The 18272-nt window shown below is 41.1% G+C and overlaps 1 protein-coding gene across 4 annotated transcripts in view; it reads left to right on the top strand.

Moving 5' to 3' along the window:
• Positions 1 to 18272, top strand: part of GABRA6 (gamma-aminobutyric acid type A receptor subunit alpha6) — a 453203-nt gene that overhangs the window by 402467 nt on the left and 32464 nt on the right. For all 4 annotated transcript variants that reach the window (XM_085851838.1, XM_085851839.1, XM_085851837.1 and 1 more), the window contains one exon: positions 13940 to 14092. In XM_085851838.1, the coding sequence (XP_085707964.1) occupies positions 13940 to 14092 (153 nt within the window). The remainder of the gene's footprint in view (positions 1 to 13939; positions 14093 to 18272) is intronic.

Raw genomic sequence — 18272 nt, 5'->3', positions numbered from 1 at the left:
GAAGAAGTTTGTGCTTCAGGCAGTTCCGTCAATTTTTCACAGAGTTATGCCCTTTTTAAACTTTGAAAATGTCAAATTGTCAGAGTGGCGACCCTTCCAGGATTGTGTCCAATAGCCCAGGAGACCGTTTTGGCAACACTGACGCTCTGTACAGAGTATGGTCCCAATGGATTATACATGGGTCAATGTTCAGCTGCCCTGACCCCATTGCTTTACACCAGTGGTTCCCAACCTTTTTCTGATCGAGTACCACTTGGAGGTCCCATACCATCGCCGCGTACCACCTGGTTCCAGAAAAACTCAATTCGATAAGATATCAATTTATTCACAAGTAGAACACACAAATGAACTAACTGTCAACAAAGAACAAAATTTAATGCGAGGGCTGCATCTGTTTCTTCTCCACCAGCTGGTCGATGCGGGACATAACTTTGCTCACAGCACATTGGAAATCATTCCCGGGCGCAGCAAGATGGTTCCGGCTCTGACTTGATGGTAATCATGGCTGAGAACCCCTGCTCGCACTCCCACATCGAGGGGAAAATCAGTAGCTGGGGAACAGCGTGATGGGCTACTGCTCGTCCTCCAGATCTTTTTGAAAATCGTGTTCTTTCTCCGTGAAGAATACGAGGAGTTCATCCCTCAGTTCAAAGAGACGCCTCGTCGTATTCCCCCGGAGAGCCAGCGAACCTCTGTGTGGTGGAGGAGACAGGTGTGGTCAGAGCCGAGATCTTCACAGAGCAGTTTGAACAGCCGAGTATTCAGGGCGGATGTTTTGACAAAATTAACTCTTTTGATTAATCGGTTCAAGCATGATAACAAATTCGGAGGGAGTACCTTAGTGCTAAGGGCAAATCTGTGTATGAAACAATGGACACGGTGGTGTTTGGTGACACAGCTTTCACATGGGCTTGAAACCCTGACTTTTGACCGAGCATAGACGGAGCCCCATCTGTTGTGCATCCGACCAACTTTCCCCAATCCAGTTCATTATGCTTGAAGAAATTATCCAAAAGGTTATAAACATCTTTTCCTTTCGTTGTACTGGATAGCTCCTGGCTCAGCAGCAGCTCAGTCTTCGCAGTGTTATTCTGTGTGAAGCGAACGTAGACAAGTAGTTGGCAGCAGTTGGTGACGTCCGTCGATTCATCGAGTTGGATTGCAAACCCAAACTTTGAGGCTTTTTTTTTCTTTTTTTTTTTCTTTTTATTTATTTTTTTTTTTTTAAAGGTTGAGCCGGAAAGTGCTCACGAACCACCTGGAAGGCCATCACGTACCAGAGGTTGGGAACCACTGCTTTACACCCATTGGCTGGACAGCTGGCCTGAGTCCACCTCAATAACATCATACACTGCCATTTAATGAAAGAGCATAGATCCGCAAGCCTCAGGCCTCAGGCCTTAGGCCTGGGTGTTAGTCCATGGCCCAATATAATTGGAATGATTCCAGATATATAACCACAATGTATTATATATGCACATAAGCCGTACGCATGTTTTTGCTTCATGTATGTACATCGGGTTAAAAAAAAATGAAATAGGCAAAGCCGAGAAACGAACAAAACATGATGGGTGAGAGTTTCTTCTTCTTCTTCGTTTTGGTTCCCGGTATGGCTTGAGTGTGCGTTAAAGCAAACTAATTTTTATCTCTGGTTTGTTATCCGAGTTGTCTTTATTGGTTTCTCGTCTACAAAAGATATCGGTGAATGAAAATTTCTTTTCCTTTTATTTTGCCGAAGAGACCCAAATACGATCGATGCATTATAGGGCTTCTTCTTCTTCTTCTTCTTCTTCTTCTTCTTCTTCTTCTTCTTCTTCTTCTTCTTCTTCTTCTTCTTCTTCTTCTTCTTCTTCTTCTTCTTCTTCTTCTTCTTCTTCTTCTTCTTCTTCTTCTTCTTCTTCTTCTTCTTCTTCTTCTTCTTCTTCTTCTTCTTCTTCTTCTTCTTCTTCTTCTTCTTCTTCTTCTTCTTATTCTTCTTCTTCTTCTTATTCTTCTTCTTCTTCTTCTTCTTCTCCTTCTTATTATTCTTCTTTTTCTTCTTCTTCTTCTTTTTCTTCTTCTTCTTCTTCTTCTTCTTCTTCTTCTTCTTCTTCTTCTTCTTCTTCTTCTTCTTCTTCTTCTTCTTCTTCTTCTTCTTCTTCTTCTTCTTCTTCTTCTTCTTCTTCTTCTTCTTCTTCTTCTTCTTCTTCTTCTTCTTCTTCTTCTTCTTCTTCTTCTTCTTCTTCTTCTTCTTCTTCTTCTTCTTCTTCTTCTTCTTCTTCTTCTTCTTCTTCTTCTTCTTCTTCTTCTTCTTCTTCTTCTTCTTCTTCTTCTTCTTCTTCTTCTTCTTCTTCTTCTTCTTCTTCTTCTTCTTCTTCTTCTTCTTCTTCTTCTTCTTCTTCTTCTTCTTCTTCTTCTTCTTCTTCTTCTTCTTCTTCTTCTTCTTCTTCTTCTTCTTCTTCTTCTTCTTCTTCTTCTTCTTCTTCTTCTTCTTCTTCTTCTTCTTCTTCTTCTTCTTCTTCTTCTTCTTCTTCTTCTTCTTCTTCTTCTTCTTCTTCTTCTTCTTCTTCTTCTTCTTCTTCTTCTTCTTCTTCTTCTTCTTCTTCTTCTTCTTCTTCTTCTTCTTCTTCTTCTTCTTCTTCTTCTTCTTCTTCTTCTTCTTCTTCTTCTTCTTCTTCTTCTTCTTCTTCTTCTTCTTCTTCTTCTTCTTCTTCTTCTTCTTCTTCTTCTTCTTCTTCTTCTTCTTCTTCTTCTTCTTCTTCTTCTTCTTCTTCTTCTTCTTCTTCTTCTTCTTCGTTTTTGTTCCCGGTATGGCTCGAGCGTGCGCTAAAGCAAACTAATTTTTTTATCTCTGGTTTGTTATCCAAGTTGTCGTTATTGAATTCTTGTCTACAAGATATATCAGTAAATGAAAATTGCTTTTCCTTTTATTTTGCCGAATAGACTCAAACACGGTGGGTTATAGGGTTTCTTCTTATTCTTCGTTTTTGTTCCCGGTATGGCTCGAGTGTGCGTTAAAGCCAACAAATTGTTCTCTGTGGTTTGTTATCCTCGTTGTCTTTATTTGTTTCTCGTCTACAAAAGATATCAGTAAATGAAAATTGCTTTTCCTTTTATTTTGCCGAATGGACCCAAATCTGATGCTTTATAGGGGTTCGTCTTCTTCATTTTGCTTCCAGTGTCAGCTTGAGCATGCATTAAACACAAGTAAATTTTTATCTCCCAAACATTCGTTGGGACCGGTAGCGAACATGTATTGCAAAGCAATTCTCGCTCCTGTTTATTTTTGATTCCTTGAATAAAAATAAGCCAAAATAAAAATAAGCATGGCACAGCACAAACATGGTACCCCGACAAAATTTAAGAATTACTTTTTAATCCAAAGATGCGTTGCTGTACCAGTAGCATTGGCACACCCCAGTAATGATGCTACCAGCAGACGTTCTTTACACATATTGAACGGCCTATTCTAGTTTTTTGGAAATTCCAATTTGATAATATCCATTAATATCATAAGCGTTGATGATGTCCTGTTTGAGTACACAGTTTTTCACATTCATGTAAATACAGTCTTCTGTTCGGGTTGTTCTACATTTTCAACCATGAACAAACAAGAAGGAACGTATTGCATTCATGGCAGCAACGTGAAAGTCCTAGTTTGAAATACCGTACAGAACCTTTTGTTATGACATCACACCTCCTTGTAGGTGCACTCATTCTAATTTACATTTTTATGATGTGTGTTTCTAAAGTGATTGTTTGCAGTTTGCCATTTGTATGAAGTTGCATGATGAAGACATGAGAAAATTGTTATCATTTGACGATAATGGTATTTTAAGTGTCGTAAGCTCTCACATTATGTTTGGAATCAACATCCAGATGGATAATGCTATATTGGAAGCTGTTTGAGAACACACAATTTATGAAGCAAAGAAAACTTAAAAAATGCAGCTACTGTCAGTAAAAAAAATATATATATAAACTCTCCAGTTAATGCTCAGGTGAAAAATGACAAGTCAAAAGTGCTCCAGAATACTGCAGATTGTTATTATTGTGTTTTATTTTCTTTCAAACTTATTCACTCTTAGAAAACAATCGAAGTAAGGAATTCAATTTGGAATGACAATATTTATGTGTTTATCTATAGCAACAGCCCAAAGACTGCAACTTTCTTCAAAAATTTCCATTAAAACTTCAAGTTATCAAGCACCAAAATGGAACCACCTGAAGATTTGATTAAATATATCACATGGCTCATGATGTGATGTATTGTTTGTGAAGGCTTATGTTGGATCCAAATATTGTTGTTTTTGGAAACATAAATACAGAGTTATGACAGAGTGAGGTAACCGAAGGTAAAAGGCAATGTGCTGCACTGACGATGAAGATCAAAGTGGAGCCAGAGTTGGTCACAACCAGCAATGAAAAGAACAAACAGGAAAAGAGGAGATGAAGAAACACAGTAACTTGCAAATGAAAGGGTTGGGCGAGGTAAGGTTAATGGGGGTAGAAAAGATCAAGGGTAGGGATGGTGAATGGCATGAGATGATGGTGCACTTGAAGCACTGGAGAGAAGAGTGTGATTGAAGCATCTCCAGAATGCAATTCCACAAATGGGAGAAAAGAGGAACAATTATTGCCAGATTCTGAAAAGTTTGAGAAGCATAGCAAGATTTAAGATACAAGCACAAATTGTCAATGATTTAGCATATACTTGTCTCTTACAGACCATACTCAGAGGTATGATGTTTAGAGCATCTACTCTGTGTCTGGGAGGTTGATGTCTGAGTCATACCGAAGACTTAAAAATAATTGTATGTGTTGTTTCCTTGCTTGGCACTCAGCATTTAAAAGGATAGAGCATGGACAAACAATGCTGGGAAAGCAATGGCAAGCCACCCAGTATAACCCTTGCCAAGAAACTGCTTCAGCAGCACCGATGCTTTGTAAATAGAGTATGGTACATAAACTCAAATCAGTCTCTTCCATGCAAGCTTAGAAATTATGCAAATTTGACCTTTTTATTCAGACGTTGAGGCTCACAGAAAAGCTAAATGACAAAGGCTGAAGAGCCAATTGATAGTGGAGCAAATAAGAAAAAGGACTTCATGTATCTGTTGTCTCCTCCCTCATTAAAGGGGAACCCAAACACTCAGACCACCTCGATGCTAATTTATCTGTTGATGCACTACAAAATAGATATGATGTCTTTTTTTTCATTTCCAAATTATAAAGTCAGTAAATTTGCGATTCAAAGTCGAAATCTTCTTCAGATTAAACGTGGCATCGCATCAGGAAGTTGACCATCATATCTATACTGTTTCTGGGTTACATCGCCATATGATCTTACTCAAATGGTGAATATATATATATATATATATATATATATATATATATATATATATATATATATATTTTATATTTTCCACAAATATGCCGAGTCAATGCCTCCCTGGGGCCTGTATAGTAATTCAAACTGAGATGGTTTAATGTGGCTCCAATGGCTGAAAGACCCAAAGTTTGCCAGAAATTGGATGAGGTTTGTCTGAAATACCCAAGTGTGGATTGGGACTACTAAATGTTCGGTTTTGTGCTCAGAACATTTTACAGAGAACTGTTATAAAACGGAGATGGCTATATCTTGTGGTTATCTGCCACAATTGAGAGAGGATGCCATACTCATGATTAAGTGGAAGAAACAGCTGTCACTCAAAACTGAAACACACATGGGCGATTTATTTATTTATTTATTTATTTATTTTGTATACCTTGTCGAGGCTCGTATGAGAACTAACACACAACGCACAGCAAGGAGGGCATGAGACAAGAGGGGCGGGAGTGGGAAGGACAAAACAGTGGGGAACAGAGACATTAGGAGATCTGTGGAAGGGAGAGGGATGGGGTGGGGAACATGGGGAATACAAGATGGACATTACAGGGACTTTCAGGAAGGAAAGCAGGGAATTTGAAGGCTTGGGTGGATTATCGGGTGTAGAAAAGATCGAGGATTTGGATGGGGGATGATAAGAGGTGGTGGTGAACAGCTGTTTTGAAGGCCTGGAGGGAAGAATGGGATTGAATAGAGATTGAAATCAGATTTGAGCAATGAATCAAACACCTGTTGCCATTGCCTGGCAGTTATCACAAGATAACCTAAAAATAATTATCAATGATTAACACAAATATCTACAAATCAAATGAAACACCATCTATTTATATTGGAAAGAAAGTAGGTATCATCATCTGCTACACTGAGAGCATTTGACCATGGACGCAAAAACTTTCAGTGTCCCCCCCCCCCCACGCTTCACTCCCACCCCCAGCATCACTCCCTCCTCCACAATCCACCATCACCTCACAATATCCACCACCATCCCACCCCACCCTCCACCAGCCCCCCACAATCCCCCATGAACCATCACCCCAAAATACCCACAACCACCCCACACCCACTCTCCTCATCACCTCCCCCCGCCTCCACTGGGGCAGGACCTAGACATGGCATGACAGCACAAACACGGCATGGCACAGCACAAACATGGCACCACAGCACAAATACAGCACCACAGCATGAACATGGCACCACACAGCATGAACATGGCACCACACAGCACGACCATGGCACCACACAGCACGACCATGGCACCGCACAGCACGACCATGGCACCACACTGCACGACCATGGCACAACACAGCACGAACATGGCACGACACAGCACAAACACGGCATGGCACAGCACAAACATGTCACCACAGCACAAATACAGCACCACAGCATGAACATGGCACCACACAGCACGACCATGGCACTACACTGCACGACCATGGCACCACACAGCACGAACATGGCACAACACAGCACGAACATGGCACAATACAGCACAATACAGCACCACAGCACGAACATGACACAGCACCACAACAAGAACACGGCACGATCACAGACACAAATGTCGTCCCAGGAAAGTATGAAACGGGACTATCCCGTAACATACAAGATACCTGGTCAGCGATGGTGGGACAAATCATTCATCGCCCATTTTTTCCCGCGTTGTCCGAATGCACCTGGGTGGTTGCTATCGGGTGACGACGGGTATTTCTGCTTGAGTAATATAACTAATTTATCAATTGATACAAAATCCTCCCTTATAGGCCATCAATTGAATGGAAAAACAAAACCAACCAATCCGTAGTGAACATGTGACCAGTATTTTCATCTTCACTAACACTTCTCCCTTCTTCCTCTGAATCGCTCGCCTATGGCTCAAAACGATACGGCTCCACAATTCCCCCGAAAGTGTTTCCATCATTAATCTTGTCTCCAAGAGTTTCTTCAAAATCCCACTGATCAGTTTCAACAATCTGAGAACGTTCAGAGTTGCTAATGGAATCCAAGCTCAAAATATACCAGCTGTTTCTCTATGTAACATTGTTTCACGGTGTTTCAAGGTGATTTCAATTTGTGATGGCACTGGCAAAATCAAAAATCGACACTTTCGAGCTTTTTTTTCGACACTTTGTGATTGGCAATAAAAATTCAAATGTTTTTCCATTCAAATTAGACCTTGATTAATGATTCTCAATGATTTTCAGAAAAAAAAAAAAACACTTAGCATTTGGGTTCTCCTCCTCTATTCACCACCGAGTTGTTTTTTTTTTATGGCTGCGCTGACGAAGTCGCTGGAGGTATTATGTTTTTGGGTTGTTTGTCTGTCCATCCATGCTAATTTTCTGTTTTCTCTGCAACCACTTATCTGATTGACACAAATTTTTCACCATATGTGCAAACTACTCAAGTAGAATGTTCTAATGACGATGATCGTCAGAGGTCATGTGGTGTGGCAGCCATTTTGGAAAAATGACAAAACTTTACACCAATGCATCTCTGAAACCGCTTTATGGAAAAAAGTGAAACTTGGGACATGTCAAGTACTCCCCATGGGAAATGTGTGATTTGATTTTGGATGAAATCATAATTGCATATGTCGAATGCTTTTTATCCAATTAGTATGAAAAATTTTGAGGGTCATCTCGGGCGAAATTGTACGGGGGAAAAAATGATGACATCATCAGTCATGTGGTTCGGCAGACTTTTTTGACATACAAACCTTTAAAAATCTTCACCTCCGAAAACGGCTGAACAGATCAAGGTGAAATTTGCAGGTATGATTGCCTATCCATGAGGAACAAAAAGTTCTCAAGAATGGTTTGACAGATTGAGTGGAAACTTCACGCACATGTTCCCCAAGCTGTGGGGATACTAGGGTGTTCACAAATAATTCATAGGTCACATGGTCTGGCAGCCATGGTGGATTCAACGGAAATCTTAAAAAAAGTTATTTCTCTTGAAACATTTCATCAATTGAGGTGAAACTTCACAATTATGATCTAGTCGTCATGAGGAATTAATGTTTTAAATTTGAACCTGATCGGATGCATGGTCTGGCAGCTCGAATTATTTAATATTTTGAATCTGGGTTCACGTATTTAAATCAAACTTGGTACAAGTATGTATAGTCATGAAATAATGTGAACGGAGGCATATCTGGTGGTCTCGACGTTGAAGAGTGCCCTTTTAGTTTAACGTGTGCTGACACTTTGCATTTCATTTCTTTCATACTTTTCATGACACTTGCTGTGATGTGTCCATGCATTTGTTTCTGCGTGTTACATGCATATATATGTTATATATGTTCATATATACATGCACATATACATATGTTACATATGTATCACTCCACTATGTGTGTCTGTGTTGGAGTGGTGACTCGTCCAGGATTGTGCCCAATAGCCAAGGAGACTGCTTTGGCAGCACCATTGCCTTGCACAGAGTTTGCTCCCAATGTATGTATGTATGTATGTATGTATGTATGTATGTGTGTGTATATATTAATATATATATATATATATATATATATATATATATATATATATATATATCATGAAGTTGTACCTGATTGAAGACCATTAATGGCAAAAAAGAAAAGAAAATTAAAAATCCTCAAATATCATGTATTTTTGACGTTCCTTTTAGATACTCGGTGTCCTTTTTCTCTTATTTTTGAGAAATTCAAGTACATTCACACGAACTGTCATATTCAAGAGTATACTGGCAGAGAAAACAGTCTGGCATCCTGCCTTGCTCTCCAAACTGTCTGCTTATGGAAAGCAAAGCCAACTCCACTCTTGGATTACTGACTTTGGAAAATCCTCTATATCTGTTTCCTGATGATTCCACTCACTTTCTGCCGTGACGTTCCTCATCTCATCCTTCTGACCAGGGGCGACGACTTCTGTTCACGATTGTGCGGAATGACTGGGCATTGTGGGGAGTTGGCTGACAAGATTTTAGAGGCGATGCTGCGAAAATCAAGAACAATACGGTGCAAGGGTGTATGTACGTTACGATGTTGTTACCGCTGTGACAGACAAGTGACGCAAAAATGCACATGAAATATAATGTAAAGGTAATGTTCACCTTCCCATGGTTGTATACGATGTTTACTCCATGTTAAACCCCCCAAATGTGTTGCGGTGAGTTTCTGTCCTGTTGATGAGTTTTTGTGTTATCCCCTGGACGTGTAATTGATCCAGCCAGTCTTTATGTGTATGGCAGATTGCTGCTGTATTTAACCACAGTTGTCCCATGGTGTTTCAGAGCCAGGTTTTCAGCCGACGGAGAGAACTGAATGAGCGCACTGCTTGGCATGAAGTAACAAGGCAAACAAGCAATAGTCGGCGAAGTTTCTCCACCTGGTAGAAAAGACTCCTCATATCAGGTGACGCGGCAGTAAGTTCTCCCCGAGCATCTAAAATAGTTTTGGAGTGGAAATTCTGATGGATCATTTTAAACTGGATCGGAAGTTGAGAACACAGTTGAGTTCAAGATACATACCGATGCGATTTTTGTCCACTTTAGAAGTGAACAGCTTTGTTTCCAAACGCTGATTTACGGCCAACTTGATGGTTATGCAGTTGATGCTGTGTTCAGCGGCTCATGCAGCTGCTGATGGGCAGTATCAACAATTGCAAAGAACGCTCATCTGTAGTGATCCACTCAGTGGCAGATCCATGGGGAGGAGCACCCAGTGTGTGCCTCCCCTGAACCTCCCCCCTCCCGTCAGAAGCAATCGTTTTTAGCCCACCTGGAATGTAGTTTGTGGGGCTTATGGGATGGCGCATTGTCCGGCCATCCACAAATGCTTTCAACTTCTTCTCTGAAACTACACACACCATTTAAATGATACTTTACCACAACATTCATCACTGTGTGTGAACCAAAGTTTGTTGATGGCGTTAAAAAAAAAATCAGGCCCAGAGGGGGTGAACCTGCGTTGCCCCCCAAAATATGTATTTGCCTTCTCAGAAACTACACGTGCAATTCTGATGAAACTTAACCACAACCTTCATCATCTGTGACAAACCAAAAAATGTTCACGACATTAATAAAAAAAATCGGGGTCGAAGGGGGTCGAGGGAGGAAGTTTATTAGGGGGGTGGGGTGGGGGGTTGCACCCACAAAGAGATATTTGCTTTCTCAGAAACGACACATACAATTCCGATGAAACTTGACCACAACCTTCATCACCCATGATGTACCAAAGTCTCTTCATGACATTAGAAATATCGGGATCTAAGAGGATGTATGGGGGGTGGAGGGGGGGTTCCCCCCAAAATATGTATTTTGCTTTTTTCTCCGAAACTACACACACAATTCCGATGAAACTTCACCACAACCTTCATCGCCCGCGATGTACTAAAGTTTGTTCATGACATCAAAAAAAAAATTGGGGTTTACGGGATTCTACGTGGGTTTGCCCCCCAAAATATGTTTGCTTTCTTCTCTGAAACCACACACACAATTTCAATGAAATTTGACCACAGCCTTTATCACCCGTGAAGTGCCAGTTTGTTCAGCACATTAAAAAAAAAAGTCCATATGCATTAGCTTTCTTCTCCGTTACATATTGTGGCTCATCCATGCCTACCAGTGATTCCCTGGTTATCTTATCCAGCCACTACCAGGTGAGCGCCCACGGGTATTGCCTCTATTTTTTTCACATGTATTAAGGTGTAGATAACTGAAGATGTGGTCTCCGAATGTGGCATCACTGGATATTCCTCAAACCACAGCTGATGTTTACCGCAGCATTCAACATGGAACTGATTTGTGCCATTCAGGTTGTTCGCATGGTGGATACAAGATGATTAACAAATTACCGGAATCATTTGTCATCAGAGAAGCTTCTTTTCTACTAACCATTCATTAACCAAGAAGTGGAATGCCATCCCAAGTATCAGATAATCCAGAGTCCCCCATCATTCTGTTTGAATTTGGCACTCAGTCTTTGTTTTCAAGACTCAAGAACATGCTTTTTGACCATGAGGAATTATCCAGGGTATACTGAATAGGCATCAAATATGTTGGAGAATAAATCTTTGTTTCGAGATGATGAAGGTAAATACGTGCCTGGTGGGGGCGGGGGGGGGCACACTAGATTATTATCATGGTAACTTGGAGAGGCACCGGTGTATTTCTTTGGGGGCCTTCTGAAACGTGGCAAATTTCTGGGGTCCAGCTCATGAACTCCAACATTGTGGTTCACCTCATAGATCACCTGAGCAACAAATGAAGAAAATTCATCTTCAGTTCACATTTTCATAAGTGCATTCCTGACAATTTTTGCATTGGTGAGCATCCCCGATACGGTTTCCTTTTCAGCTTGCAGAGTTTGATTGAACTTGTACAAAGGGCTTGCGACATCCATTGTTACTCACAGTCCCAGATATGTCACTCCCGAGATGAATTTCTCATCGAGGGATCGCACTTTTGCTTTCTCAAACAATCAAAGGTTTCTCACTGCGTATATAACTTATTTATTACCTTTGTGGTAATTCGGGAAACTTTTTTTGTGGTTTTCTGCTTTTAATTGGAAAAAATATACACAGGGAGAAAAATAATCATTGGGGCGTCCACGTCCACTTTGTACTCAGACTCCTCTTCTTGCTCTTGTTCGTATTATGTATGTGAAACATGAGGAAAACACCTTTTTAAAAAAATGTCAAATGTCTTGGTGTTCTCGAAATTCTCATAATAAAGGTTTGTTGAAAAATTGATGACAAAAGCTCAAATGGTCAAGTAGAAAGTGTCTCAAAATGCAAATGGGCAAAATAAATAAATAAACGGAAGCAATTTTAAAAAGTCGTGCGTGTCGCTCTGTGTGGTGGACGAGTCATAAGATAAATGAGGCCCATTTGTACTTACTGTGAAGAAAAAAAGGCAAAACTATTGGGGGGATATTGCCATCGATGTCCCCACCAGCATAAATATTGGAGGGATATTGCCATTGGTGTCCCCACCAGCATAAATATTTGGGGGAGGGGGGAATATTTCCATTAGCATCACCCAACATTAATATTGGGGGCCATATGCCCCCCCTCCCAATCACCCCGAGATTGCCACCCTTGCTTCTGACAGGCTGCAGCCTTCTTCCCTCTCCTCAGACCTTGACAAAATCACAAACTGGTCAAACACTTGGAATATGTCTTTCAATCGTGAGAAATCACACACACACTCACTCTCGCTCTTTGAAAGGACCGTACCGCAAATCCTTCCATCTACTTTCTCAACTACCGTCTCAAAGAGGTTCAGTCACTCAAACTCTTGGGTGTCACTCTCTCTTGGGCAAGCCACAATTCAAACTTGACCTCCAAAGCCAGACACTGACTGGACATCTTCCATCGTCAAAGTCCTTTCTTGGCACACCTGAGCTCCTAACCACCTACAAGGCTTTCATCTGAAGCATGGTGGAGTACTCCTCTCCCTCTCTGGGCTGGCTCCTCCTGCCTCACATCTCACTGAGCTTTCTGCCATGGAAACCAAGGTTTTTAAGATTATTGGAAGATTTTGCGATGAAGCTGAGTGTATGGGCTTGTCACTTCGTCATTGCTGACAGGCCGGTAGTCTCTATCTTCTTCCACCTCATTTCTGGTCTTGCACCCTCTGTGTTCTCCGTGCTTTGTCCTCCCTTCTCCCCGACCCCTCCAGTTATCTGCAGGATTCCCATGGCACTCCAGCAACCTCCTCCTCATGAAACTGCCCAAATCCAGAACCACTGCTCACCTCCGCTTCGTTATTCCTCTTTTTTTCCCACCTGTGGAACTACCTTCCATACTCTCTTCTATCTCATTCTTCCCTCCAGTTCTTAAAGACAGCTGTTCACCACCATCTCAAGTCATCCCCCATCCAAAGCCATGATCTTTTTTCCACCCATTAAACCACCCCCACTCCTCCAAAAATTTTGCTTATGTATCCATATTGTCCATCCCTTGCATTCTCCCCTACCTCTCATCATTGCCTGTCTCCCTTGTTTGTCCGTCTTTGTCTACTGATTGATTTATTGGTTTCTCCCTCTGCCCTGCTGTTGGCGTTTCCCCTTTATGTTCCCTTTGTTATGTTGTGTCTTGATCTGTTCTGTGGACTGGCTCTTCCAAGAGCCTTGACCATGATTGAAAAATAAAAATAAAAATAAGATAGAAGTTGGGTGCCTAATCACTTTGCAATTGAAGAATTTTTGTAAATTTTTCACCTGTCGGTGAACCCGTTGCATTCACTCTTGGTAAAATTGAATTTACTTATGGAAACATCATGGCTTCCAATTCAAGCTAATTGCAACTGGATTTTAAGTATCTGTGAATTTGATGATTGCTGCCTGTGGAGCAACAACATACTTTCACATGAAATTGTTGGGGTTAGACCACATGATTGGATATGTTGAAGCATCCTGTGTTATTACAACATCATACACATAGACGTCTGAAGAATGTGTTACTCTCGAGAGTTGCTTCACTTATTATGTTAAATTTAACGGACAAAAGTCTTATAAAATCCACTTAAAGATACTGTCGTATGTTATTTTGAAGAAGCATAACTTGCATTTATTTTTGTCTCATTCCACAGGTGATTACATCGTCATGACAGTCTTTTTTCACCTGCGAAGGAAGATGGGCTATTTTATGATTCAGACTTACATCCCATGCATCATGACAGTTATTCTGTCCCAGGTTTCCTTTTGGATCAACAAGGAATCAGTACCGGCACGCACTGTCTTTGGTATGGACAAGCATTCACGATCCGCTTCTCTCCAAGTTATTTCGCATGATGAAGTAGTGCCTTGCAAATAAGAATTCTTCTAACATGCCCAAGCGTTCTAATATCTAACATTTCAACATTTGGAAATATGTAAACTCAAAGTGCAACAAAATTAGTTTAAAATGAGGATTCTGATAAAACAGTGCTCTTCTTGCTTTCTTTGCAATCATTTAATCAACCAAAGTTTCTTATCATGTTGTCATGCTTCCTTTTTAATTTGCAGACTCTTCTTTTGGTGAAAATGCTCTTTTGTGTTCTTTAATTTATTGTGGTGCTTCCTTTCCTTTTTTGTCTGAAAATGGTGTGTGTGTGTGTGTGTGTGTGTGTGTGTGTGTGTGTGTGTGTGTGTGTGTGTGTGTGTGTGTGTGTGTGTGTGTGTGTGTGTGTGTGTGTGTGTGTGTGTGTGTGTGTCTTACTATTACTACAATCTCTGATCTCAATCCACATATAGTGGAATCCTCGACATTACTTCACTCCTTAATTTAATTCGATATTCGCTATACAATATTGTCTTTTACCCAGATTGCCACACTCCCTCATACCTTCCCTTTCCTATCACACCTGTATATCTTGGAGTCTTTTGTCCTGTTCTCTAACAACTCTTCTCATTAAAACAAGTCTCACTTCCTGAAACTATATCGTACTCCACGTTATCTCCTTTCACCTCAAGCTCTTCTATCTTGTTATTTAAACTCCTGGCATTGTTATATAATATCCTTAACTATCCCCCTCTGATAACTACCTTTGCTACCTGTCCCCACCAACCATTCCATCAGTAACAGTTCCCCATCGACAACATCGCCTAATGCTCATCAACAAATCAACAACATCTTCCAACAGCATATCCCAATCATCTCAGCATCTCCCATCATCAACAGCATCTCCCATCAAAAGTATTTCCCCATCAACATCAGATGTTAGCTCGTTGAGGATGTCTGTGTAAAAAAGCCAATACATACAAACAAGTTTTTGTTTTGGAATTAGCGTTATCCCATGGGCCATAAACAGTGTGTTGATCACACACTGGCATCTTGGGTGAAGACGGTGGTACCATCATCTCGGAGTGCCACTATAATGGAGATAACGAAGACAAGTGCAGGATATTTTGCTCGAGAATGTCTATGAGAGGAGCAAGCTCAGTTTTCGAAAACCAAGTCTGGCAACACATAAGAATGTGGACACGATTGGACAATTTGTGGTCCCATATTACTTGGGCCACCCAGAAATAATTGACAAAATAATATAGAATGCAGACACTCACGTGGCATGCATTGATAAAAAAGCAAGGTCACGATGAATGATTCACAGCATCGTTACCAAATCAAAAGACAGGATTCCAATTGGCAACACATTGGTGGAGTGGTGTATTTTGCCAAGTGCATTGACAGCAGGAAGTCCTACATTGGTCAAAGGAGGACGAATTCAAAAGAAACATTGAAAAACACAGTTGGGAAATATTGCTGAGCAGGGTGACATGGTCAGCAATAGCATGCCATTGCATAGAGTTGATCGAGGTAGGAATTGCATGATATAGGCTTCATGATTAATAAACATCAGAGATTGGTCCTCGAGCTGCGGCATTTCAAAGGCAGGGAGGGTGGTCTAACATTTTAACGGATCGCTCGATAACACACACCTTTCGGGTCCAAACAAGGGAGGACATCACTCGTACACCTCCTCTTAATTCCACCATGCAACTCCTCCTCACTACTGTATCACATATTCCAAGCTTACTACTAAACAACTCCACACATACAAGCAAAGCATGGCACCATGGCTCATTGTGTATAAATTACACAAACAGGCTGCCAAAACAGTTTATCCATCCACTGTCTAATGGAGTTGAGGCAGGAAGGTGGATTGTGATGGAGGACAGGACCATGTCAAACTCCTAAAAGTACATGAGTGTAATGGTGACTATCTGACCACTCATACACATCCATATTACATCAAGTCACGATAATTATAAACCCGAATTGAACAGATTAATTATCAATGGTGATGGGATGCTCATGGTTTAATGCTCGCTTATCACATGATACTCTCACACATGAGCAGAAGAGGTTTGGGAAGGGAATAAAATGCAAGAGTTATGGTGAGGAAGTCCGTGAGTTTTGTTGGAAACATCACCTGACACTACCAATGATCACTGTTCCCCTATGAACTTGATGTTGATGTGACACTGGTCTGTTAAGGTCCTGCCCTTGATGCTGTAGAGATCTGTCTGTGGTCATCGGCAGAGCATGTCCTGCCATTTGCTCATTAGGTGACGCACACACAAGTCGGACTACTAATTTGCATTATTATTATTTCTCACCTGCCTTTGTGAAAAACCCTTTGGTTGTTCGTTTTTGACAGTTTTATGATCAATCAACTTTCAAAGATAACAGGTAGTCATGATGGAGTTATAAACTCAATCTGATCATGCCTTCAGACTATGCACAGTCTTTTCTATTGTTGCGCACTGTGCCCCTATATTTACCTTTAGCTTGATTTGCTCACATTGGTGGCACCATTTGTTTGTTGTCCTATCTCCACTTGTTCCCACACACCCTGTATATCAGTTTGTTAATCATACCTTCTGTTGTTCAGCTCTTCTTGTGTATATAAAAAATAAATCACCTTGCATTCTTCTATAAAATGGGCCATATTGATACTGGTCTGGAATTCAATATTTGCTTTTATTTGTTGACCGTAAGTTGCTCCCTGTTCATAAGCGTCATCCCTTTATTACCATATTGGTCATAAGGATGATATTGGTCATATTGGTCATAAGGTCATATTCCCCCATCGTCCCCCAAGAGAATCCAAAAAGCATTTTAAAATCTTCAAGAGATAATTAAACATGGGAGGCTGAAAGAAGGCCTGGCTTTTCAACTTCCCCGGTCGGCAATACCCGTTTGTGATCGACTCGTCATGTTGTACTTGTGTAACATTCCGCGTGTGGATGAGCCATTCTGTACTCATCTGTGTCTGCAATCTCATCGCCCATTAGTTTTCGTTTTTATTAATTTAAATTTTTATGCTTGGGGATCACATCACAAGGCCAAGCAAGCCAACGTCCAAGTACAGTGGTGTTAATTTCCAGCTGAAGTCAGTCATGTCTTTAGATACAACCATAGTGCAGATTAACCTGAAATGTCTCTGGGAGAGATGTACGATTGTGTATAATGCACAATTACCAAATATTTTGCACTCTGGTCATCCATATCAAATGAATACCAAAATGATCATACTCTGGATTGGCAAATAATGTTGTTTTGCATGATTATATACACCATTCATGCTCTTGATCAAGTACTGTATATATAGCAAGGCAGGGCAAGATCACCAAACAGCGCAAGTCACTCCCCTCTCCTTCCCCTCCCCCCCCACCTAGTAACCTCCTCGGTCCGAGTTATATGTTCAGTATCCTGAATGCTCACACCATTTCTCTGTCTGTGTCTGTTTGCATTTGTTTCCGTTTCCGTCTCTGTCTGTCTGTCTGTCTGTCTGTCTGTCTGTCTCTCTCGCTCTCTCGCTCTCGCTCTCCCTCTCTCCTTCCCCTTTCTCTCTCCCCCACCCCCTCTCTCTCTCTCTCCCCACCCCTCTCTCTCTCCCCACCCCCTCCTCCCACCCCACCCCTCCTCTCTCTCCATCTCTATTATGCTGTTAGTTGTTTTATGAGGGTACCAAGCCTTACAGGCTGGCTCCTTGTTGATGTTGCTATATTTATTTTTACCCTCGCTGGAGGAGAGGGTATTGCATTTGGGTCAGTGTGTTTGTTTGTCTGTCTGTATGTTTGTTTGTCCACACAGAACGTTTGTGTTTTTCTCTGCAACCGCTTGTCAGGAAACTCTTTCCCCCTCTCCCTCCAGCCTCCAACTTCCCCCACCCTGCCTAACCTCCAACTCCCCCCCCCCAAACCTCAAACCCTCTCCCACCCCACCCCAACTTTCTTCTCCACCCTCAACACAACAAAGTGGAGTTTTATCAAAGTAGGGTGTCTTGGTACCGATTCATAACTTCCCGCAGTTATAAAGGGGCAGTTCTAGTTGTCCTTATTATTAAGCCAAATAAAAAAATACACCAGTTGATCATCCCCACCCACTTCCTTTTTAAAAATTATTTGTTATTTTGTCAAACATCCCAAAGAAATCAC

The sequence above is a fragment of the Eptatretus burgeri genome, chromosome 13 (genome assembly GCF_056783735.1).
Source record: "Eptatretus burgeri isolate ZD-2024b chromosome 13, Ebu_testis_v1, whole genome shotgun sequence".
Lineage (NCBI taxonomy): Eukaryota > Metazoa > Chordata > Myxini > Myxiniformes > Myxinidae > Eptatretus > Eptatretus burgeri.
The sequence above is the reverse complement of the archived record's forward strand: the minus strand, read 5'-3'. Positions and strand labels throughout refer to the sequence as shown.